Below are 23,222 nucleotides of genomic sequence, written 5' to 3'. Positions count from 1 at the left end.
ACCGAACGGACCCCTGGAAATGCTCATGACGGAGAGACATTTGGGGACACCTCTGGGACTGGAGTTGCAAAATGAAATATAGAATGCCCAATGAAATTTGAGTTTTAGAGAAACAACAGATACCTTTTCTCCGCTTGCTAAATCTGGGACTGCCTGGAACACCACACCTTCAGCTCCTCGGGGAAGAACACACAAGACTGTCATGGCAGTCATCCCTGTGTCCCTGGGTGAGGTGGCCGGGAGCACTCCCTTGACCATCCTCCCCAACCAGCTTCAAGGTGCCCATAGAGCCAGGCCACGATTAGACAGGTCAAGGACGGGCCACCCTGGGGCGCCCTATAGAATCAAACTCATGCTTGACTGAGCCTTAGATTCAGGAAGCTCCTTTTTTTTTTTTTTTTCCAGGAGAAAACCACCTTTTTTTAAAAAATATTTATTTGTTTTTGAGAGAGATAGAGAGAGATAGAGAGACAGAGTGTGAGTGGGGGAGGGGGCAGAGAGCTGCGAGCTGAGAGCTGTCAGCACAGAGCCCGACACAGGGCTCGGGGCTCAAACTCACGAACTTCGAGCTCATGACCTGAACCAGAGTCGGATACTCAACCGACTGAGCCACCCAGGAGCCCCAGAAGAAAACCACCTTCTTGAGGACTTGGCCTCCAGTCCTGAGCAAACTACGAGGGAATCCCTCAAAAGGTTTCCAGCACCCCCACCCCCTCGCTTTATTCCTGCCTTGTTTTTGATTATTTTTTCCTGATCACAGAAGAAACACACCTTCCAGGGGAACATTCAAGTATCACAGACATGTAGAAGGTAGAGAGTCCCTCCAGAGATAACTACGATCAAGTTTGATGTGTCTTATTCCAGATCTTTCTCTATAAGAAAGTACCCAATTTCCATAAACAGAATCACGTTTTATGGATGGTCCTGAAACTTACCTCCATTTCCCATGGTGTCAGGGATTTCTTTCCAGGCAGGTTTGCATTTGTAATTCATTGGTTTTCACGCTGCCCCGTTCTTCATCTCCATGGTGTTTGGTCTTTGGGAGCTCTGAGCCCCTTTGAGTGTTTGATGAATGGCAAAGGCACGTGGGCACGTCACTCAAATGTTTGTATATTACTTAGGGCGTTGTAGCCTTGCTGAGGCTGATCTGACCCCTTCACTCTGTGCATGGCAGGGGAACAGGGGTCTGGGGGGAGACAACTGAAATGGGCCCAGGACGGTGAAGGACCATGAAGATAAATTTCTTTTAAAGTTTTTTTTACTGTTTTTTTATTTTTGAGGCGGCGGGAGAGGGGCAGAGAGAGAGGGAGACACAGAATCCGACGCAGGCTCCAGGCTCTGAGCTGACAGCACAGAGCCCGATGCGGGGCTCGAACCCATAAACCGCGAGATCATGACCTGAGCTGAAGTCTGACACCTAACCGACGGAGCCACCCAGGTGCCCTGAAGACACATTTCTTATTGTTGGGATGGGGAGACCCACCTCTGATAGCCTCAGTCAAAGGGGTCCTGGATCCTGGCTTCCATTGCCAGACCTCCTGACTGTCTTGGGAACCCATCCCCGGGCTCCTCTGCAGACCCAGGGGCTCCTCTCCTAGCATCCCCGTCAAGATCACCTGACTCCAGAAGCTGCCAATCCCCTGGCCAACGCCAAGAGCCTCCTGGCCTCAAACGGGTTGGGCGACATTCACTTCCCTTCACTGTCCTCCCGACCTGCTCAGTCATTAGGAAATGCCTCAGCGGCTGTCACAGTGACAGCAGCAGGAAGACGTGCCGTCTGCCCAACACCTGTGGGTGGCTCAGATCTGCTCCGCGGAGGACGCGGTGGAGAGGCGGACGCTGCTCTCCCTGGTCCCAGCCAAAGTGAGTCTGGGGGACTGGCTGGGGGCGGGGAAGGAGGGAGATCCAATCAGAGCTTGGCGAGGTTCTGGACCAAAACTGGAGTGGCACAGGGGTGTGGGAGTGTGTGTGTGTGTGTGTGTGTGTGTGTGCGCGCGCGCGCGTGCGTAGTGTCTAGGGGTGGGGAAGTGGTCACAGCCGAAGCCACAGGGTCCCACTTTGGGACACCAGGAGGGAAGCCCAGCTGCCTAGACGTGTCTCTGCCTAACAGGCTCCTCGTCCCAAGGTGGGGGAGGCGGGAATGCCCTGGGCTGACAGTACCCCCCATCAGTCCTCACCACGGGCTGCTGCTGTGGGTGCTGGGGTTTCATGAGGTCAGCTCCCCTTGGGCCAGCCTGGTCCTCCCCATGCCTCACAGGTGGCCGGAGTGACAGCCGTGTTTAGAGTCACTCTGAGGAAGGTCTCTACCAAGGTGATGCGAGTTTCATCTCCTTTTTAAACCACTTTACGAGGTAGGCTAGACATAAGAAGGCTGTACCTGTTTAACACATACAACTGGATTCTGGAGCTCTCAGAAGGGATTTCCATCCATGGGTGTTTGTTAAATCAGGGTTTCTGCGGGGGTATGAGGGCTGGGACCTCCTTTTCCACCATCCTGCTCTCCGTTGACCAAGGTCTGGACTGTCCTCCGTGGAGGCATACCCAAACCCTCACTAGAGGCAGCCTGGGTCCACCCTGTACTGGCCTGTCTCCTGGGTCCACCCTGTACTGGCAGTGTGGCTTTGAACAAGTTCCTGCAGCCCTGAGCCTCAGTCCCTTCATCTGTAAAGTGGAAAATAATACCTACCTCCCTCGGTTGTTGTCAGGATTACATGAGGAAGAGATATAATATACCAAGCACGTAATTAGTGTTCAATAAACGGTCGCTGTTATAATTATTTATTATTGGGTCGACACTGGTCCCACCTCACCTAGGAAGACTTTCCAACCCTACTCTCCCCACAGTTTCCTAAAGCACCAGCGGGGATACCTTTGGGCATATAACGTCTTACGTTGTTATCGAGCTAGTCTGTGCCCAAATCAGAGCACATTCCTTGAATTTCTTTGACTGCCCTCACCCCGGCCCCAGCACCCCAGTACAGGGTCAGGCCCATGAGAAGAACTCAAGGAATAATGAAATGGAATTAAGAGAAAGGGAGGGACGCAAGGAGGGAGAGGGCAGGGAAGGACCGAGAAAGGGAGGTGAGAAGGAGGTGGGGAAGGAGGGTGGCGCTGTCCAGGCACGGGTGGTGTGGCTCTCCTGAAGCACGGGAAGAAGAAAAGGTTGCCCAGGGAGGCCACCAGTGGGGACCAGGATGTCCTTCTGCACCCCTGGATCCCTTTTACTTTTCCTCAAACTCCAGTGAAAATTAGAGTTTTCCTCCTCCCCCTCCTGCTCACCTCAGGGAGGATAGTGCTTCCCAACTCAGCTAAAGAGCTACTCACCCAACTCATCTACTGATTTTAATAACCTTCTCTATATCATCTATGGAATCTCCTCTCTCCATGTCTGTCTCTCCGTCATCTCCTTCTCTGTCATCTTCCTGGGTGGCCTCAGTCAAGCCACTTCCCCTTCTCTGGACCTGGTCTCCTCCCTTATAAGACTAGATTTAACTAAATGACCTCAAAAGTCCTTCCTTCCCCTAACATTCTCTTAACCATCTGCTTGAATTCTCTTGCATACCTTGATACCTACTTCTCAGTGACCCAAACAACTTCAGCTATTAATCACCATTCCTCTTTTTTTTTTTTAATCTCTTTTTCAAGAACATTTATACATGTGACCTGGGCTCTAAAGTTTCATGAAGGACCTTCTTGATCCTGCTTATCTTCAATGCCAAAGCTTAGTTCGTGGCACACAGCAGGAGTTCAAGAACTATTTGTTGAATAATTGGATGGATGGATGGATGGATGGATGGATAGGTGGATGGGTGGATGGGTGTGTGGGTAGGTGGATGGAAGGAAGGAAGGAAGGAAGGAAGGAAGGAAGGAAGGAAGGAAAGATAGATGGATGGGTGGATGGGTGTGTGGGTAGATGGATGGAAGGAAGGAAGGAAGGAAGGAAGGAAGGAAGGATAGATGGGTAGATGGATGGGTGTGTGGGTAGATAGATAGATGGACGGATGGATGGATTGATGGATGGACTGATGGATGGATTGACAGAAGGAAGGAAGGATAGGTGGATGGGTGGATGGGTGGGTGGATGGATGGATGGATGGATGGATGGAAGGAAGGATAGGTGGATGGATTGATGGGTGGGTGGATGGATGGATGGGTACACAGGTGGGTGGATGGATAGAATTGCCACCATACGCCTGTGGAGGTTGTGAAATGCGGGGAGATTTGTGAGTAGTTGGTTGGCTTAAGAGGATCATGGTCATCCTTGAGAATAATGCACAGTTTAGACATTTGTGAGTGTGTTAAGAAACAAAAATGACAGAGAAACATTGGAATCATCACCTTAATTGTTATCTATTGCCCATCACTTCCCTAATCTCCCCTTGAACCTGTTGCCCAGTCCATCCCATCATCTCTTCATCATCTTGTACAGTTATTCTAATCTGAGGGGAGCTGGCCTCTGTTAGGGGTGTGTGCTAGTTTTTTAGTCATCTACATAATAAGGAACAACTGGGGCGCCTGGGTGGTTCAGTGGGGTAAGCATCCGACTTCAGCTCAGGTCACGATCTCACCCTCTGTGAGTTCGAGCCCCGTGTCACGCTCTGTGCTTGACAGCTCAGAGGCTGGAGCCCGCTTCAAATTCTGTGTCTCCCTCTCTCTCTGCCCCTCCCCCACTCACGCTCTGTCTCTCTCAAAAATAAATAAGCATTAAAAATGTTTTCGAAAAATAATAAGGAACAACTCGTGGGGCGTGGCGGAGGGGGAGGCAGATGCTAGGCGCCTGTCTTAGCAATGACATCTCCCACTTGTTGAGCACGTACTGTGTACCAGACTCTTCGGTCACATTGGCTCACTTAACGCTCTGAACAACTCTGAGAGGAAAGCAGTGCTGTGAACCCCAAGCTCCAGGTTAAACAATTTGCCTGAGGCTATACAGACGGTAATGGGCGTATCAAGGACTTGAATTCAGGTGCAGAGTCTGAGCACTTGAAATCCTCACCCAGCCTGGGGGCCATATTGATCACCCAGAGACCAAAGCTTGAAAACCTCTGAAAAGATTTCGGTGCTGCCTCCAGGGTCCCAGGTCCCCTGTCCCCACCTTTACATGGTTTTTTTTTTTTTGCTCCTTCTTCCTTCCGGGACATTTTCAACTTGGCAAAATGTATTCGGAACCAAGCCAAGAGAGGGGAGCGATTCCAAAAGATTGATGATTTGAGAGAAACTATAGTCTTTTCTAATAACTGACCTTGTGCCCATTATGTCATCTCTGGGTTGTGGGGGTGCCACAGAGTTCCATTTGTCAGCGTGTCCAGGTGTCTTTGTCTATGTCACCGGTGGAAGAAAATATCAATGACAGGTCATCACGGTTCCTTCCAAAGAGGCTGATCTAGATGAGTTGAGGCTACCCAGCTAGGATACCGGGAACTTGTAAGTGAGGGACCTTGGGCCTCACCACGTACCCAAGTAGGTGTTTCTGTACTTCAAAGTCAACATTTGGGAAGCTGTGTCCTTAACCCAACAATTCTGCCATTGCTGAAAACATCTTTGGGGGCTCTCGTTTGCTTTCAGATAATGTTTAAAACCTACCTTGTTCCTTTACGGTGACTCCGTATCTTCAGTTTATTTATTTTTTATTTTTTTAAATTATTTTTTAAGTTTATTTGTTTTGAGAGAGCGAGCGAGCAGGGGAGAGGCAGAAAGAGGCAGAGAGAAAGAGAATCCCGAACAGGCTTTGCACCACCAGCACGGAGCCCGACGGGGGGGGGGGGGGGGGCTCAACCTCACGAACCGTGAGATCGTGACCTGAACTGAAACCAAGAGTCAGATGCTTAGCCAACTGAGCCACCCGGGCGCCCCTCTGTATCTTCAATTCAAAACAGCATCACAGCACTTGGTCATTCATGTACTTTCTCACCAGGCCTGTCTCCCAGTGACTTGTGGCCATTTCCAAAATACCAGACATATCCTCGAAGCATGAAAATCTGCCTTTGCCAGGGTTAATCAGAAGGTTCTCTAGCTGCCTTAGGCAGCCCAGGAAGAATTTGAAGAATGAGTGGGCTGTGGCGGGTGGACGTAGGAGCCCACAGCTCCCTGCCGTGACGACACAGAGGGCCAGCGGGCACTTGGATGTGTAAGTTCTGAGCTTTATTTTCAAAACAGTCATTGCTTTATAGCCACGCTCAGCACAGAGAGGAATGCAGTCCGATGGCTGGATACAATCCAGTGGCCCTGCCGAGTCCCCGAGCAGGGAGAGAGAGAGGAACAGCAGAGGACCTTCTGGAAAATGGCCACTCTGGGTACAGACCCATACTGGAGACTGGGCTGAATCTGGAGGGGGGAGCATCTGTTTAGCTGCTCGCTTCCCCCAGGAAGCGGGTTCCCCCCTTGCCTTCGCTTCTGCCATCGAAGCAGGAAGAGGAGAGGTGATGACCTCACCACGCATGCATGTCACGGTTGGGGTGAGGGATCAGGGAGGCCACGCCTTCGTCACAATCCACGCCCCTGGTTGCGGAGTCTCTGGGGGCTGGGGTTCCTCCTCATCTGTCTCCCCATCCTTCCAGAAATGCTCCCTCCTCTCCTCCTAAGGGGCTTGGCTCCAGGTCTCAGCCTCTGGGGCAGGGGCCAGGAGGTGTGGGAGGGACTTGGGAAGGAGGGAAAGGCACGGGGGTGCTCACAGCCCTTCTCCCCCCCGCCCCCCACAGCTAAGGCCCTGCCTCGGCAGAGTGGCCATGTCAGAAGGGGAGAGCAAGGACAGCTCGGGCAGCGAGTGTCCCGTGTGCTACGAGAAATTCCGCGACCTGGACGGCGCCAGCCGCACCCTGAGCTGCGGCCACGTGTTCTGCCACGACTGCCTGGTCAAGTACCTGCTCTCCACCCGCGTGGACGGCCAGGTGCAGAGGACCATCGTCTGCCCCATCTGCCGCTACGTCACCTTCCTCAGTAAGAAGAGCTCCCGCTGGGCTTCCATGCTGGACAGGAGCTCCCAGACCTTGGCCGTGCCCGTGGGCCCCCCGGCCGCCTCCCCGACGGCCTGGAGGCCGCCCCCCAGCCAGGGCGCCCAGCTCCCCTCGGACCCGCCGCCCGGCCTGGCCCGGGAGCCCCAGGTCTTCGTCATCAGCCGCCACGGGATGCCCCTGGGCGAGCAGGACAGCGTGCTGCCCCAGCGCAGCCTGGCCGAGCTGTCGGAGGCCTCGCCGGCCCCCAGCTCCCGCCGGGCCTTCTGCTGCCGCTCGCGGGCCCTGCTACTCATCACCCTCATCGCCGTGGTGGCCGTGGTGGCCGCCATCCTGCCCTGGGTGCTGCTGGTGAGGAAGCAGGCCTGACAGCCGCCCTGGGCCGACCGGGGCCTGGACGGGCGTCCTCACTTCTCACCTCTGGCTCCTCCCGCCCGGCGGGGGCCCAGGGAGGCTGGGGCTGAGCTCTGGGCCCAGACAGGGACACCAGGTTCCGGGCCAGGGTGCAGAAGGCAGTGGAGGCCCCTCAGGAACCAAAGCTGCGCTCCCCACCCCCCGGGTGGGGGTTGGCGGTAGCCTCAGCAGATCCTCCCCGCCTCCTCCAGGCTGGTACTGAGCAAAATGGAGAGCTGGTGGCTTTCCCCTTCCCGTGGGGTCACCAGCCCTGAGGCGTCCTCCTTCTCTGCCAGGTGACCCACCCGAAGCCAGGCGGGGCTCACTGGTGGCTGGCTGGGGGCCCAATGGCAGGACCCCTCCAGGTCAGAATTCCCACCCGGGGTTCTCTAGTCTGCTGTCGGAAACAAACAGAAGCAGTGGCTCGGGGCCCGAGAGCGCCCTTCCCAGAATCTCAGCAAACGTCCTCACGGCTGCCCTCCCGCCCCCAAGTCCTCCTGAACCCCAAGTCCCCGGCCTGGAAGGCCTTCCCTTGTGGGGAGGAGCTGATCTCAGGGGCTGTGGCCCCGGGGACCTCTGGGGGAAGTAACAGAAAAGGGGAGCTGAGGCCGAGGCTGGCAAAATGGCCCACAAACAGAGCCAGAGGCCTCCGCAGGCCTCGCGGGCCCGTGAACGGTCCAAAGTTTGAGTCTTGGGGTTGTCAAGGGTGGACTGGCGGGCGGGGAGTGCAGGGGAAGCCTGACCGAGACTTGAGTCAGCCGAGAAGTATGCAACTATGGGGGCAAATTAACCCCTGGGGGCTCCCGCCTCCCAGCCGGCCCAGGTCCTCATGACCCAACCACTCATTAGAGGTCACACCAGCCGGGCCAGTTTCCCAGGCCCATTCCCAGCTGGGCTGGGCCGGGCAAGGACGGGTGGGGAAGCAAACAGCTGAATTCATCAGGGACTCTACTGTCTCAATGAGACAGTCCCCACCCTGGACTGTGGCCCGGCTCCGTGAGGAGGGCCACTCCGAAAGCCTCGGACGGGGTCTTGCCCATACGTCAACGGGCCATAATCTTAACTGTAGGATGAACAACGACAAAAACTCTCAGCTGCTCTCTGGGATAGGCGGTTGTTCACACCCCGGCTGTGCCAAGAGCTAACGCTCCCCCCGCCCCGAGCCTATGCCTCTTGGCAAAGTTCGCTATCTATGGAGAAAAAAATAACGCCCTGCCTCTTATCTAGTTCCCAAATCCCTGTGGTGGCTGGTGTCCATTAGGGGACCGCCAGGGAAGGGCTCCACTGTATAGGGGATATTTGGGAAGCAGGGGGGGCTGATTGAAAACACTTATGGACTTCTTTTTGCTCCTTTCCAGACTCAAAAAGAGCATAGGTGCTATTTGTGGGGGCGGGGGGGGGGGGTAGGGAACAGGTGGATTCATGGGGAACATATTTATTACAAGACTCAAAATGTTAAATTTACAAAGACTCTAATGAGTCTGTTTTATTTAAGCTCGGTCAGACTGCTTTCAACAGTGTCATTGAATTTCTGGGGACTTGACTCTAGTCTTTTCAGATTCTGTTGTGTTTGCCAAAGGCTAATTTCAAAAAACCTGTGGTGTTTTCATGTCATTCATTCAGTGGTGACTCATAGCTGGCACTTCTTTTATTTTCAAAGAACGCCGAAAGTTATTTTTTAAATAAAGGTATATATTTTCCCAAAGATTCCAAAGACATTGCCAACACCCACGGGGAGCTCTGAGCTTGGACTTTCTGGGAAAATTCACTTTACACGAATGAGTTTGAAAATACAAAGGCAAATGGGTCTTAAAAAACAGCCACACTTGTGATAGAAATGCAAATTAAAATTCTGCTGGTATATATACCATTTTTCACCTATTGGCCCATCAAACCCTGATTTTTTAAAAAAATTATGTTTATTTACTTTTTGAGAGAGAGACAAACAGACAGGGTGCGAGTGGGGGAGGGCCAGAGAGAGTGGGTGACACAGAATAGCTCAGAGCCTGAAGTGGGGCTTGAACCCACGGACTACAAGATCATGACCTGAGCCAAAGTTGGACGCTCAACCGACTGAGCCGCCCAGGTGCCCCTCAGACCCTGATTTAAAACCCACTCTGCTGCCCAAGCTGAGGGAAAGCAGGTGAGGTGGTTGGGGATGTATATTGGTAACAAACCCTAGGAAGGGAAATTTGACATCACCTATCAAAATTTCCACTTTGACCCAGCAAGTCCTATTCTAGAAACATATCCTGTAGATAGACTTGCGGAGATAGGCAGTGTTCTATAATTGCAACTTTGTCATCACAAAGGATTGGAAAAACCCTACGTGACAATCAGTAGGGGCCTGGGGAGATTTCCCCCTTCCCCTTTGATACTTTTGTTTGGTTTGGTTTTTGGTTTTTTTTTTTTTTTAATTTTTTTTTCAACGTTTATTTATTTTTGGGACAGAGAGAGACAGAGCATGAACGGGGGAGGGGCAGAGAGAGAGGGAGACACAGAATCGGAAGCAGGCTCCAGGCTCTGAGCCATCAGCCCAGAGCCCGATGCGGGGCTCGAACTCACGGACCGCGAGATCGTGACCTGGCTGAAGTCGGACGCTTAACCGACTGCGCCACCCAGGCGCTCCAATACTTTTTGAACCAAGCGAACATACTACTTATTCAAGAATTAGATTGAAAAATGTTAGTACAGGAGTGCCTGGCTGGCTCAGTTGATTGAGCATCTGACTTTGGCTCGGGTCATGATCTCATGGTTCGTGAGTTCGAGCCCCGCATCGGGCTCTGTGCTGATGGCTCAGAGCCCGGAGCCTGCTTTGGATTCTGTGTCTCCCTCTCTCTCTGTCCTTCCCCCACTCATGCTCTCTCTCTCTCTCTCCCTCAAAAATAAGTAATAAAACACTTAAAAAAAATTTTAATCTTTTTTTAAAAATGATATTAGATGCCAAAGATATCTTCAGGGTACATACCTGTTGCCCCGTGAGGAGCTGGCCCCCAAAACGTTTGAGAGCTGCTGGACTACCTGTCCTGTGACTCAAGGGTGTCAGCTACGGCTCAGTGGGGCTGGTTTGTCTGCTGAGAGGTGTGACATCTTATGCTAAACAAGCACACCAGGAAGGAAGGTAAGAAGCTTAATATTTGACTCAGTGTTTCTTAGCTCCTATGGACTTCTTTGGGCCGGATCATTTACTATGCCTGTTTTGATTTTTCTCTACCCTTCCTTTCCTTTGTCAAGTGAAAAGCTTTGGCTTTGAGTAAACCACCCTGAGGTCAGGGTACTACAGAGAGATACCATTAGATAAATAAAGAGATGGACAGACAGACCGATGGATGCCTGGGATTAAACATGAGCTGTTCCTCCTCCCTACCTTCCCTTGTCCAGGGGCGTGCCCCTTACACACACACACACACACACACACACATGCACGCACACGCATGCACACACAACTTGGCCACCTAAATCTAAATGCCCTAATCTAATAGCACGTGTTCATCAATCAATGCCAATACATGGAAATTATATTACATTTGGCTATCTTCCAAATGAAACAGCAAAGCAGTCTATATGACCTGGCCACCTGTGTAATCCTAGTCACGTGCCTTGACAAAAAAAAAAGTGTGTCACGTCATCTGGCTCACGCTAACTCTCTCCCATCTCAACCTTTTGATTCATGCTATCTGATTTCATCTACTGGACCTATACCGGAGGCCCACAGGAGCCCTTCTCCGCGGTCCCACACAATTTTTTTTTTTTTAATGAGACAGATGGCATTGTATCGGGGTAGGGGATTTGTGGGAGGCATCGGCACTGGGCGCTGGGCCAGGGTGGCACGGGCCGTGCTCAAGGCACCCTCTCGGGTGTGGTGCCCACCAGTGAAGCCGCTGGTGTGGACCAAGATGCAGCCAGGGATCCCGCTGATCTGGGCTAGGGCCTCATCCTGAAGTCCCCGCCATGGCTCTGGCAGGGGCAGCCGGCTCTGGAATGAGTGGGGCTCCTTGGGCACACACTGTACCCGCCGCTGTCCAGCCTGGTCCGTGTAGATAACAAAGGCGACGGTCACCGGAGGGGACAGCCCGGATTCCAGGTCCACCTGGAATCGCCGGGCCGGGGCCTCTGCCACCAAGGCCCAGGCTGGCAGCCAGCTGTGCCCGTAGGAGTCCACTCTCTGCAGACAAACTCCTCTCGAACTAGATCCTAGTGCAAACCTTTCCTGGTCTTCTTTACCAACACCGATGTCTTTTAATTTCATCAGCATTTCCTATTGGAAACCACGGTTCTTCTTCCAGGAGAACATTTGGCATTCCCGAATAATACTTTCCAAATGTCTTTTGCTTTTAATGTTTATTCATTTTTGAGAGAGAGAGAGAGAGAGAGAGAGAACACGAGCAGGGGAGGGGCAGAGAGAGAGAGAGAGAGGGAGACACAGAATCCGAAGCAGGCTTCAGGCTCCGAGCTGTCAGCACAGAGCCCGATGGGGGGCTCGAACTCACCAGCTGTGAGATCATGACCCGAGCGGAAGTCAGACGTTCAACCGACTGAGCCATCCAGGTGCCCCCAAATGTCTTTAATCCAAAGAAGAAGACTTAAAGCCTATTTCTCTTTTTTATACACACCTGAATTAAAAATGATGTGCATATCTTAGGGATAAATTACTTAACTCTTCATGGGTCTATTTATGTATCAGAATGCTCTTTTTAAAAAAACTTTTTTTTTATGTTTTTTATTTTATTTTGAGAGAGAGACAGAGTGTGAGTGGGGAAGGGGCAGAGAGAGAGAGGGAGACACAGAATCCGAAGCAGGCTCCAGGCTCCGAGCTGTCAGCACAGAGCCTGACGTGGGGCTCGAGTTCACGGACTGGGAGATCATGACCTGAGCCAAAGCCGGATGTATAAGAATGCTCTTTAGGGGCACCTGGGTGGCTCAGTCAGTTAAGCTTCCAACTCTTGATCTCAGCTCAGGTCATGATCTCAGGGTTCATGGGATCGAGCTCATCATGGGTTCATGAGCTGACAGTGCAGAGCCTGGTTGGGATTCTCGCTCTCCTGCTCTCTCTCAAAATAAATAAACTTTAGACTCATGCAAAAAAAAAAAAAAGCAACCCAAAACCCTTTTAATTTTAACATATACCTGCAGAGTCTAGCCCTACCAAGCAAGCTTAAGGATCCGTCTATTTCTAGTGAAAACCCAGGCCACGGATGCCAGGAGCCTGGGCACATAGCACCTCTGCACTCCTGAGACACCCTCCCATGACCTCTACCTTCGGCAAAGCCTGCAATGACTCAGACAGCCCTGTGGCTCACCTCGCTTCTCTCTCTGACTTCCTTATCAGCCCAGACGTCCTCTTTTGGCCCCAAATAACCTTGCCCCATCCCCACACTCTCCCCCATATTCCTTTTACCTGGTGCAAATGAACACCACAACTAATTCTCAACACACTATTGGCAGTTCCAAAAAATGGTGTTGGGCGCAAGGCTCTGGGCTTTGCTTGGGTGGTTCCCTCTGCCTGGAAGATACTTCCCCACCCTTGTCTCCCGGGAGATCTCCTACCTGGCTTTCCAGAAATAATCCAAGGGTTACCTGTGAAGACTTCCCTGAGCCCAACCTCAGTTAGAATCGACTGCACCCCATTACCTTTCCAGGCACACTTTATTATGCCTGTTTGTTGACATGGCCATTTCACCATTTCTTCCTTCTAGACGGTATGCTCCTTAAGGGGAGGCTAGATCTTACTGATTTTTTTTCTTTTTGAGAGAGAGAGAGCTCACAATTGAGCAGGGGGCAGTTGGAGAGAGAGAGAGAGAGAGAGAGAGAGAGAGAGAATTGAGGCTCACCCGATGTGGGACTTGAACTCACAAACTGTGAGATCATGACTTGAGCCTAAATCAGATGCTTAACGACTGAGCCACCCAGGTGCCCAATCTTACTGATCTTTGTATCTCAGTGCCTGGCATAGGAGTTGGTAAAGAGTAAGAGTTAGAGAAATATTTGAAGAATGTATAAGTGAAGACAGGCAATCAAGAAGGAAGGAAGGAAGGAAGGGAGAAGGAAGGAAGGGTAAATGGGATGGTTAGGTGTCTAAGGACTAAAAACGTTTTAGTCCAAGGGACTTAGGTGTGGAGTCTGGATAGCTGGTTTGACTTAGGACTTCACAAAGACTGGTTTCAAAAGGACCCAAAAGAGTCAGTTTAAAAGGAACTTTTTCAGGGTGTCTGAGTGGCTCAGTCAGTTGAGCATCCAACTTCAGCTCAGGGCATGGTCTCGCAGTGTGTGAGTTCGAGCCCCGCATCAGGCTCTGTGCTGACAGCTCAGAACCTGGAACCTGCTTTGGGTTCTGTGTCTCTCTTGCTCTATGCCCCTCCCCCGCTCATTCTCTCTCTCTCTCTCTCTCTCTCTCTCTCTCTCTCTCTCTCAAAAATAAATACTAAACACTATATGCTAACTAATTTGGATGTGAATTTTAAAAAATAAAATTAAAAAATAAAAATAAATAAAAACAAAATCTTAAAAAAATATATTAAAAAAACTTTTTTAAAGGAACTTTTTCAAATCAAGTTAGAGGCACGTAAGGAAGGTGGGGGGCGGGCAGCCAGGTGAGGTGCCCGGACTCTCGTGCAGGGAGGAGCCAAGACATTTATGTGGATAAACAGACTCTCAACCAGGCTACCAGTAATTTGCATCTGTGCACACAATTTGTACCCTGGCATTCTTCACGCCGTATAAAGTGGTTATGCTGTCCAAATGGTGGCCTGAAGGTTTAATCTCCATGAGTCAGTGTTGTGCACGGCGGCGGAGGGAGGGTGGTGGTAAGGAGGCCTTGGAGGGAAGGGTGTCAGCAGTGAGTGATGGGGAGGAAGAGGAAACAGAAGAGGCCTTTGTGGGAAGAGAGGAAGAGGTTAGGCGAGACCTTAAGAAGAGGGGGTTAAGGAAACTCCTAAGAACAAGGAGAGAGAGTTAAGGTGAGTCCGTGAAGATCAGAAAGGAAGGCAAAGTAGGAAGGCTTCGGCTGTAACTTTGAGCCACCAAATCAAATTCAGCTCAGCCCCGGAGCCCCATGGGCTTTTCTCTGAAGGTGTCTTCACTACAGCCACCAGGACCTGGCTCCTGGAGACAGTACATCATGCTGCTTCACACCTCCAAGCCTCCCCTCCAGCTATTCCCACTGCTTCGTGGAGCTAATTTTAACATTCTCCAAAACTCAGCCAAGGGTGATCTCACCCCAGAAGTCTTCCCTGACCCCAGAGCTCTGTCCTATTCCCGGAGCACAGAAAGGGTGGCTGGCTCAACCAGCACTTTTCCTGGGGTCCCGTGATTGCGGGGTCTCGCTGTTTCTCTCTCTTCTAAGACAGTGAGCTTCCTGCAGGCAGAAGGTTTGACTAATTTCATTCTGTAGCTCCAGTGTCCCTTTTAGGGATGGCTTGCAAAAGATGCTCCATAAACATTTGTTGAAGAGAATTGTGGGGGCTCCTGGATGGCTTAGTTGGTAGGGCATGTGCCCCTTGATCTGTGGTCATGAGTTCAAGCTCAAGGTTGGATGCAGAGTTTACTTAAAAAAAGAAAAAAAAAAAAAAGAATTGTAGTAGAGATACTCTATCTGAATCTCTCAGTTAGAAAAATTTGGGGCTGTTTACCTTACAGCATATTTCAAGCACAACTTTTCTTAAATCACGAAAACACAGGTTCTTTACTGATTCTACCCTGGCCCCTCAAGGACACGGTTTCTTGCTCTTTGACTCGACCAAATGGAGTCCTAGAAATTGGGACCATATAGGGAAGGGACTGGGGAGCACCTACACGGGTCCCACCATAACCTATGGGTTCTACAAAACGCGTACAAGCTCCTCCCACTTCTCTGTGGCTCAATGGCCCCATCTGTACAATGGGAACAATAATACTGTACCAGCCTCACAAGGCTATTTGGTGGATGAAAGGAGTTAACGTGAAAAGGAGAAGAGCGTTTCCAGTGCTCCGCAAGCTCACTATGTCTCAGGAATTATTATGAAATGCATGTCTTCTGGACGTTGCATCATTCATTCAATGACAATGCATTACTCATTCAACAGAAACCGATCCCCTACTGAGTACTCGACGGCAGGGCACCCTGCGGGAGCTCACACACACACACACACACACACACACACCCCAACTGCAGCCTGCCCCAGAATCCGTTTGCTGGGGAGGGCACCCTCTCGCCCTGCCTCCATCAGACCCTGAACCGAAAGACAGCATGCAGTACAATTCAGAAAGGGGCACAGCGCTCCGCTTGCAAAGGCCTCCTTGCGAGTGTGGACCGGCACCCCGTGGCATCACCTTCGAGCTCGTTAGAAACTCAGGTTCAATCTCGTTGCGCTGGGCGGGGACGGATCGCGCGTCCCAGCCCTTGCAAGGTCCGTGGCGGGTCGGAGCGCCCCACGGAGCCGGCAGCACACGCCGGATGGAGCCCATTAAAGGACCGGCGCGCTCGGCACGCCGGCGCCACGGGCCCGGGAAGCCTTGACGGTGTCCACGGAACCGAGGTCGCCAGTGGCCACCTGGCTAATGGGCCGCCCGTTCCCTCACCACTCACGGGGACAGTCACACCCTGAGCAATCCCCGCCCCCCGCCCAGGAACTAGCCTTCCCAGAGAACGCCGCTGCAGAACCCAAACCTACCCCGGGAGACACCAGGCCACGGAGAGGGCAGTTTTGCAGGTCCTAGCAGTTCCCCTCCTAGCCGCTGGGGGTCACTAGTCACCAATCTCTTTCCCAGTTTCCTCTTCTCGTTCAAACCCAGCGCCTCTCTCGCGCCAAGAGACGATCGGTCTCGCGAGATCTCTCGTAAACTTACAGAACCGGAAGTAGCGTGTAACTCTCTTCCCTTTTGCGGCCATCGCTGGAGCTGCAGCGGGTGAGTTTTCGCTGGCCGAGCGCGAGTAATCCGTAGCCATCCGTTCGCGGGTGTGCTGTCTTTTGGCCCTAGGGGCCCGATACACTCCCGGCGAACGAGTAGCGCCGAGGGAGAGGGGCTAGGATGGTCCCCAGCCTGTCTTCCTCTTAATTCCAGGGGCGGCCGACTCGGGAAGGGAGGAGAGGGGTTTGGGAACTCGGAATCGGAGCCCGGAGAGGAGGGGTTCTGCGCAGATGGTTCGAGTCTATTCAGTGTCGTTTCTTAAGGAAGAGCCTCGAAATAACTTTGGCAAAGCCAGGGAACTTGCAGGCCGCGCTCATTAGAAGGTTTTCTCGGACCCGAGATGTGCAGCGTTTCCCAGGTTTGGGGAGAACGGAGCTAAATGCGTTCACGTCCGAGTCCGTAGGGTATTGGCTTTGGTTGGTCTTTGTAAAGCGCAGTGTTGTAATTGAGTCGTCGGACCGCTTTGCCTTCATCAGAGATACAAGTCCTGTTTTAAGTTCCTTACCCGATATTTCAGGTGCTTGGAGGCTGTGAACTAAAATAAAAGCTTAAGAACTAAAACAAGTCTGTTACGAATGGAAAATCGTTTGTCGGGGGCGCCTGGGTGACTCAGTAGGCTAAGCGACTTGGGCTCAGGTCATGATCTCACGGCTAGTGGGATTGATCCCCGCGTGGGGCTCTGTGCTGACAGCTCAAAGCCTGGAGCCTGCTTGGGATCCTGTGTCTCCCTCTCCCCGGCTTGCGCTCTGTCTTGCAAAAATGAGTAAACGTTTAAAAAAAAAAAACTCTTTGTCCCATAAACGAATATAGAAAGCACGACAGGGTGGGCTTCTGAACCTTCACGATGAAATTGTTGGAATGTCACTTGTTGGGACGCTGAATGAGGTTTTGAGCATTTAAGGGTTTACGCCTCTTTTCACTCTGTCTTTAGCCAACATGAAGTTCAATCCGTTTGTGACCTCCGATCGGAGCAAGAACCGTAAAAGGCATTTCAATGCACCTTCGCACATTCGCAGGAAGATTATGTCCTCCCCTCTTTCCAAAGAGCTACGACAGAAGTACAACGTTCGATCCATGCCCATCCGGAAGGACGACGAAGTACAGGTATGTGCCGTGCCCGGGTGTCTTGGCAGATACCCCCACACCTGGCATAGAAGAGGGATCATCTGCTGAGAAAGATGCACTTGAGACCGTGCTCCCCAGAGCAGGATTGCACAAAGGCACTAAGAACCCAAACAGGAAAAAAACAGCAATTGCCCCAAGTATCAGAAAGCGGAAAGGTGGTTCGGAACCAGAGCGTTACCCCACGGTTCTCTTTTTCTTGGTGCGTTTGGTCATTGAAGAGGCTGTCGAGGGTCCAGATACAGAAGCTGTAACTGAACCGTAGTCTTCTCTGGTGGTTTCACATTTACAGGTGAATATCTTGCCAAATCTATTTAAGCGGACGTTTCTGTGAACGTTATTTAGCTGGAACATGCCGCTGTCGATTGCAAGATTTTAGGCCGTCTCTAAAGCAACTCGTCTGTCCCCAGTACTATTTGATGAGGTTAATACCCATTTAAAGATGAAGCCAGTTCCCAAGTAATGGTGCAGGTTGCGAACAGCCCCTGGTTGCTACTGGGCTGGTGCTAGAATTGCCACTAGATTTGGGAGGTGGTCTTCCCTGTTTTTGAGATCATCTTCATGCGAGAAGATGTGCTTCTGGAAAGAAATCTCTGGTTTCTTTCAGAAGCACTTTGGGTTGCTTCCTGGCGAACAGGATCTTAGGGCTACCGGGTAGGACACTGTTAAACTTTGGGGAAGAATTGGGTTTTTTCCCATGTATTTGCTGCTGCCTACTCTATGACCGGGTGGGACACTTTATTGGGTTGTGAATTAAATCTTGTGGCCTCTCGCTTCGTCTGAGACGGAGTAAAGTTCCTTGTGGTCACCCAGCTACAAAAAGCCTAAGTGGACTCGTTTTTAACCTACCAAGCCCACCACTGCAGACCATCAGTTGCTGGGCGAACTGTCCATCACAGGGCGTATATGGGGGCAGGGTTTATTTGCAGGCTAATTAAAGCCAGAGAGAATTACTCCCATGTTTCCAGTAACTGTTACATCTTTCAAAACTGAAGGGTCTTACGGATCTGAGAGAGTAAATGACATTTACGTGATTTAGTTTTCCTGATTGCAAGGTTGACTTTCTTAATATTTCTGTCGTTTGTGAATTTGTATTTAGGTTGTGCGAGGACACTACAAAGGTCAGCAGATTGGCAAAGTGGTCCAGGTTTACAGGAAGAAGTACGTCATCTACATTGAACGAGTGCAGCGAGAGAAGGCCAATGGCACAACTGTCCACGTGGGCATCCACCCCAGCAAGGTGGGTGTCTCTGAGAATGCGTGAGAGAAGGAAAGTACAGCAAGTGTTGGCAGGTGGGACTGCTTGTTTGCAGAGCAATCCCATAGAAATAGACTCCTGATTTTAGAGGTTCTAGAAACCAGTCTTAGGGCACATACCATATTTGAATGGAGTCCTGGAAACCGGTCTAAAAATTTTTATGAGATCAAGTTGTTTTTAACAGTCATTTTGTGGGGCGCCTGGGTGGCGCAGTTGGTTAAGCGTCCGACTTCAGCCAGGTCACGATCTTGCGGTCCGTGAGTTCGAGCCCCGCGTCGGGCTCTGGGCTGATGGCTCAGAGCCCGGAGCCTGTTTCCGATTCTGTGTCTCCCTCTCTCTCTGCCCCTCCCCTGTTCATGTTCTGTCTCTCTCTGTCCCAAAAATAAATAAACGTTGAAAAAAAATTTAAAAAAAAAAAACAGTCATTTTGTATATTTAATGTACCTTTTGGTCAGTAGCAGTTAGTAAACTGATCAGTCTGACGACAAAATTTAAAATCAAGAAATGGGTTATTTTTATTTTATTTTTTAATGTTTATTTTGAGACAGAGAGTGAGCAGGGGAGGGGCAGAGAGAGAGGGAGGCAGAGAATCCCAAGCAGTCTCTGCACTGTCCCCGCAGATCCCAGTGTGGGGCTCGAACTCACGAACGGTGAGATGGTGACCTGAGCAGAAATCAAGAGTCAGATGCTTAACTGATGGAGCCATCCAGGCGCTGCTAGGAAACAGGGTAATTTTTAGATTAAATGGAGCTGATCCCCTATTTGTTTTTACATATTAAAGTGGAGTCAGTATGGCAAGTTTACAGCCTTGCAGAGATTTCATACATTTACAAATGGGGAGGAAAACTGGAGCACAGAACCTAAGATCTCCTGGATGGTGATAGTGTCTGAGCCAGGATACAAAATCCAGTCTGTTAATAACCCATAACAGGTGCCTGTCTGGAACTTGGATGTGAATTCTCTGATCCAGCAGTCTGTGATTGATCTCTATTTTAAGAGAGAGCAAGCCCGGGAGGGGCAGAGAGAGGGAAAAAGAATTCCAAGCAGGCTCTGCACTGACAGCACAGAGCCTGACGTGGGGCTCGAACTCACAGAGATAGGACCTGAGCCGAAATCAAGAGTCGGCCGCTTAACTGACTGAGCTACTGATGGCTCCCCAGTTTTGTGTTTTTTGTTTTGAAACGTTTTATGTTGCCACCGTAAATCTCTTTTTCAAACCACAGGAAAGTTGAAAGACTGGTGTGGTAGAATTCCTACATCTCTTTCACCTGGAATTCACTATAAATATCTTCCCGCATTTTCTTTACCCCTCTTCAATACCCCCAGTGGATTACAAGCGTCTTGACCCATCCTCGCATGTTCTCTTAAGAGCAAGGACTTTCTCGTTTTCTAACCTTCACCAGTCATATGTGCATCTGGAAAGAAACCTCTGGGTTTCTTTCAGGAACTCTTTGGGTTGCCTCCTGGTGAACAGGATCGCTAGGACTACCCGGACTGTTAAACTTTGGGAAAGAGTTGCGTTCTTTGCCACGTGTATTTGCTGCTGCCTACTCTGGCAGGCAGGCAGGCAGGCGGACCTGGATTCCAGGTGAGGAAATCTTGGTCTTTTCAAGGTAGCACAGCTGAGGACATACCCACTTCCTCGCTGTGGCGCAGTGATCACCTTCCTGTCTTGAGTTCCGCCTGGGGACGTCACACATACAAAGGCAGGTGACTCCAACCCAGACCTCAGCGTCCAGTGGCCTAGTTTGCATTTCAGCTTGGATTTCTGATAGATGACCTCAGACCTAATGTGTTCAAGCTTCTGACTTGGTTCACAGTTTGCCGCCATCGCCGTGTAGGGCAGCTCTATCCTCCCAACTGCTCAGGACGAAAATGTCATTTATTATTTTACACCCCCGTCTGTTCTATCCAGAATCCTGTCTGTTCCCATCAGAGTGGCCTTTTTGTTTCTATTTTTATAGAAGTTTGTTTATTTTGAGGGAGAGAGAATCCCCAGCAGGCTCCCCACCGTCTGTGCAGAACCCGGTGTGGGGCTAGAACTCACAAACCATGAGGTCATGACCCAAGCCTAAATCAAGAGTCGGGACGCACTCAGGTGCCCCAGAGTGGCCTTTTAAGACCTTACTCGATCCCCTCAGCAGCCGCTTGCAGACGTCCACTCTTCGTGATCTAGTCTGCTGGCCTCCTTGCTCGTACAGCCGAATGCTCGCAGCAGACACGCATCACCTGGCCGCCTGATCAGAGTTCCAGATTCTGTTCCAGGTCTACTGGGGCAGCACCATTAATCTGTTTTCACAAGCTCTCCAGATGATTCTTAGACACACTTAAGATTGAGAAACATGTACGTATAAACCTTTTAAGTTCTGCCTTTGGACCTTTGGACTTGCCGTACTTTCACCAGAATCGCTCTTCACCCCCTTTTTTTCCAGGTGTTTATCTTTTTTGTTTGTTTTTTATTGGAATCTATTGGGTGTCTGGATGGCACAGTTGGTTAAGCATCCAGTTGTTGATTTCAACTCAGGTCATGATCTCATGGTTCGGGAGTTTGAGCTGGCAGCTCAGAGCCCATTTGGTCTTCTCTCGCTCCCTCTCTGCCTTTCCACTGCTCGCACGTGTCCTCTCAAAAATAAATAAGCGTTAAAAAAGCAAAATATATTTGACAGAATGTGTAAATTCAAGGTGTATGAGCTATTAGTTTGATAGCTTTATATATAATATGATTGCCACTGTAGCAATAACGAGCACCCCTGTGTGGTGCATACCTATCCCTTTTAGTAATTGGAGTAACTAAGTTCTAGTCTCTTAGCAAGTTTGGTGATTATGATACAGTATTGTGTAGAGATCACTGAGCTGTACATTGTATCTCCAGGGGGTTACTGTTTGTAACTTTGTACCCTTAACATCTATCCTGTCTCCTATCCCTTGGTGACCACCATTTTATTCTGATTTTACAATTGCACGTGTTCGTGAGCCATACAGTACAGGTCTCTGACTTCTCTCACCCTAATGTGTTCAAGTTTTCAAGTGTCTGTTTGAATGGAGCCTTACCAGTAGGGCCTTGTTTGACCATCCTATGACTTAGCCTGTTTGCCAACATTCCTTCGCCTCCCCACGTTGCCTGGTTTTTCTCTATGTCAGAGTCTGATATACATTCACTTAATTTGTTTTCTCTCTCCCCATACTAAAATACAAGCTCTCTGATGGCAGAGATTCTCTTTTCGGTCATTGTGCTGTGTTTGCAAACCTGGTTCAGTGCCCTTTACCCCTTTCCCTCACCTTCCTTCCTAAAACTAAAATTTATCGTAACCTGGAGGTCTTTAACAATTAGATCTGTTGAAACAAGGTCTGTACGGATGATTTTGTGGGTTGAAGCGTGAATAGGGGCTACGTTTCCAACTTTACGATTCTGAGGTTATAATAGAAACAAAAATACATATGGTTAGCTTGTGAAACTAGTAACTATTTAAAGCTTAGAAATGTTTCTGTTTTTCTGCAGGTGGTTATCACTAGACTAAAACTGGACAAAGACCGCAAAAAGATCCTTGAACGCAAAGCCAAATCTCGCCAAGTAGGAAAGGAAAAGGGCAAATATAAGGAAGAAACAATTGAGAAGATGCAGGAATAAAGTAATCTTATATTCAACTTTAAATAAAAACTGTTAAAATGATAAAATGATGGAGCCTTTAATTTCTGTGTGGTGCCTGGAGATACTACCTACTTCACAGGGGACCCGTTTTCAGGGAAGTTAGGTGGCATTTGCCATCTGGAGGCAGGTCGCCCCTATCTTGTGGCTTGATTAACAACTGGGATTTAACAATATTCTGAAATCAGGACCTAAGGTAGTGATTTTTTCTTTTCTTTTCTTTTTTTTTTTTTTTTTTTCTGGAGTTGGCTCCATGCCCAGCATGTGGCTGGAACTCACAGCCCTGAGATAGTCACTCTGCATGGACTGAGCCAGCCCGGGGCCCCTCTTCATTTTTACAGCAGGCAGTATTTGGGGGACGTCATGGCTCATTGAGAAGGCCTAGATAGGAAGCTATGTGGGATCCTGCCTCTTGAACCTGTCTCCTGTTATGCTATGTGCACGTCTATGTTGTAGTAGCCTATTTCTTAATTTTTTTCCTAAAAGTTAGATTGCCATTGGATTCAAAGTCTTGTCAGGAGGACAGGAGCTGCTAGGCTTTCCCAGCAGCGTCCAGTCCCCTGCCCCAGGCTGTTCCCCTACAGTGAGAAGCTGCAGGATCCCTGGCCTGCCCGCGGGCCCCCTTTACCAACCTGTTTTAATGCACTGGTGCCGCACGGAAGGGGGCCATTATATCAGAGTTTAACGAAACAAATCTTCGGGCTGCAGTTAGAAGTAAGCGCTGTCCATCTGAATGAAACGCAGGTTCTCGCGACCACGTTAGTAGGTGGAGGCACTGCAGACACGGACGCCTCTGCCCTCATTTTAGATTAAGCTGCCGGACTCAGAATGCTGACTGCAAGTTGACTTCGCGAATTGCAGGCTTTGCAACAACGTGGGAAAATAACCGGTTTTGCCGCGGGGGACCGGGCTCCGTGGCTTGTTCCGCCAAGGTCGCGCGCATGCCGGCCTCGCATATCTCTAGTCC

The 23,222-nt window shown here is 50.4% G+C and overlaps 2 protein-coding genes and 1 long non-coding RNA gene across 5 annotated transcripts; 2 read left to right on the top strand and 1 right to left on the bottom strand.

Annotated features, from left to right (window-relative positions):
• Positions 1-1,687: 1,687 nt before the first annotated feature.
• Positions 1,688-9,048, top strand: RNF222 (ring finger protein 222). Of its 2 annotated transcripts, XM_043583082.1 has the most exons (3): positions 1,688-1,863; positions 5,915-6,127; positions 6,699-9,048. In XM_043583082.1, exon 3 carries the CDS (start codon positions 6,726-6,728, stop codon positions 7,317-7,319), a length of 594 nt encoding a protein of 197 aa, XP_043439017.1. In that variant the 5' UTR covers positions 1,688-1,863; positions 5,915-6,127; positions 6,699-6,725; the 3' UTR covers positions 7,320-9,048. The 2 variants fall into 2 exon arrangements, with proteins under 2 accessions (XP_043439017.1, XP_043439018.1); XM_043583083.1 differs by lacking the exon at positions 1,688-1,863 and having other exon boundaries at positions 5,857-6,127.
• A 4,816-nt stretch (positions 9,049-13,864) lies between these two features.
• On the bottom strand, positions 13,865-16,105 carry LOC122484937. Its single transcript, XR_006297747.1, has 2 exons — positions 15,992-16,105; positions 13,865-14,886 (listed from the first exon to the last, which is right to left on the bottom strand). It is a non-coding gene; the product is annotated as an uncharacterized LOC122484937 (long non-coding RNA).
• RPL26 (ribosomal protein L26) lies at positions 16,097-22,284 on the top strand. Of its 2 annotated transcripts, none has more exons than XM_043583080.1 (4): positions 16,097-16,226; positions 17,161-17,333; positions 18,451-18,591; positions 22,109-22,284. In XM_043583080.1, the coding sequence occupies exons 2-4, from the start codon at positions 17,166-17,168 to the stop codon at positions 22,235-22,237; spliced, it is 438 nt and encodes a 145-aa protein (XP_043439015.1). In that variant the 5' UTR covers positions 16,097-16,226; positions 17,161-17,165; the 3' UTR covers positions 22,238-22,284. The 2 variants fall into 2 exon arrangements, with proteins under 2 accessions (XP_043439015.1, XP_043439016.1); XM_043583081.1 differs by having other exon boundaries at positions 16,197-16,587.
• Positions 22,285-23,222: the final 938 nt, after the last annotated feature.

This window comes from Prionailurus bengalensis, chromosome E1 (assembly GCF_016509475.1).
Source record: "Prionailurus bengalensis isolate Pbe53 chromosome E1, Fcat_Pben_1.1_paternal_pri, whole genome shotgun sequence".
Taxonomy (NCBI): Eukaryota; Metazoa; Chordata; class Mammalia; order Carnivora; family Felidae; genus Prionailurus; species Prionailurus bengalensis.
Note: the sequence above shows the minus strand (reverse complement) of the source record. Positions and strands in the feature narration are given on the sequence as shown.

Excerpts from the sequence above, each read along its gene's own strand:
- RNF222 (XM_043583082.1), top strand. The coding sequence starts at position 6,726 with ATGTCAGAAGGGGAGAGCAAGGACAGCTCGGGCAGCGAGTGTCCCGTG.
- RPL26 (XM_043583080.1), top strand. The coding sequence starts at position 17,166 with ATGAAGTTCAATCCGTTTGTGACCTCCGATCGGAGCAAGAACCGTAAA. Across the intron at positions 17,334-18,450 it reads GGAAGGACGACGAAGTACAG|GTTGTGCGAGGACACTACAA; the intron begins GTATGTGCCGTG and ends ATTTGTATTTAG. Across the intron at positions 18,592-22,108 it reads TGGGCATCCACCCCAGCAAG|GTGGTTATCACTAGACTAAA; the intron begins GTGGGTGTCTCT and ends GTTTTTCTGCAG.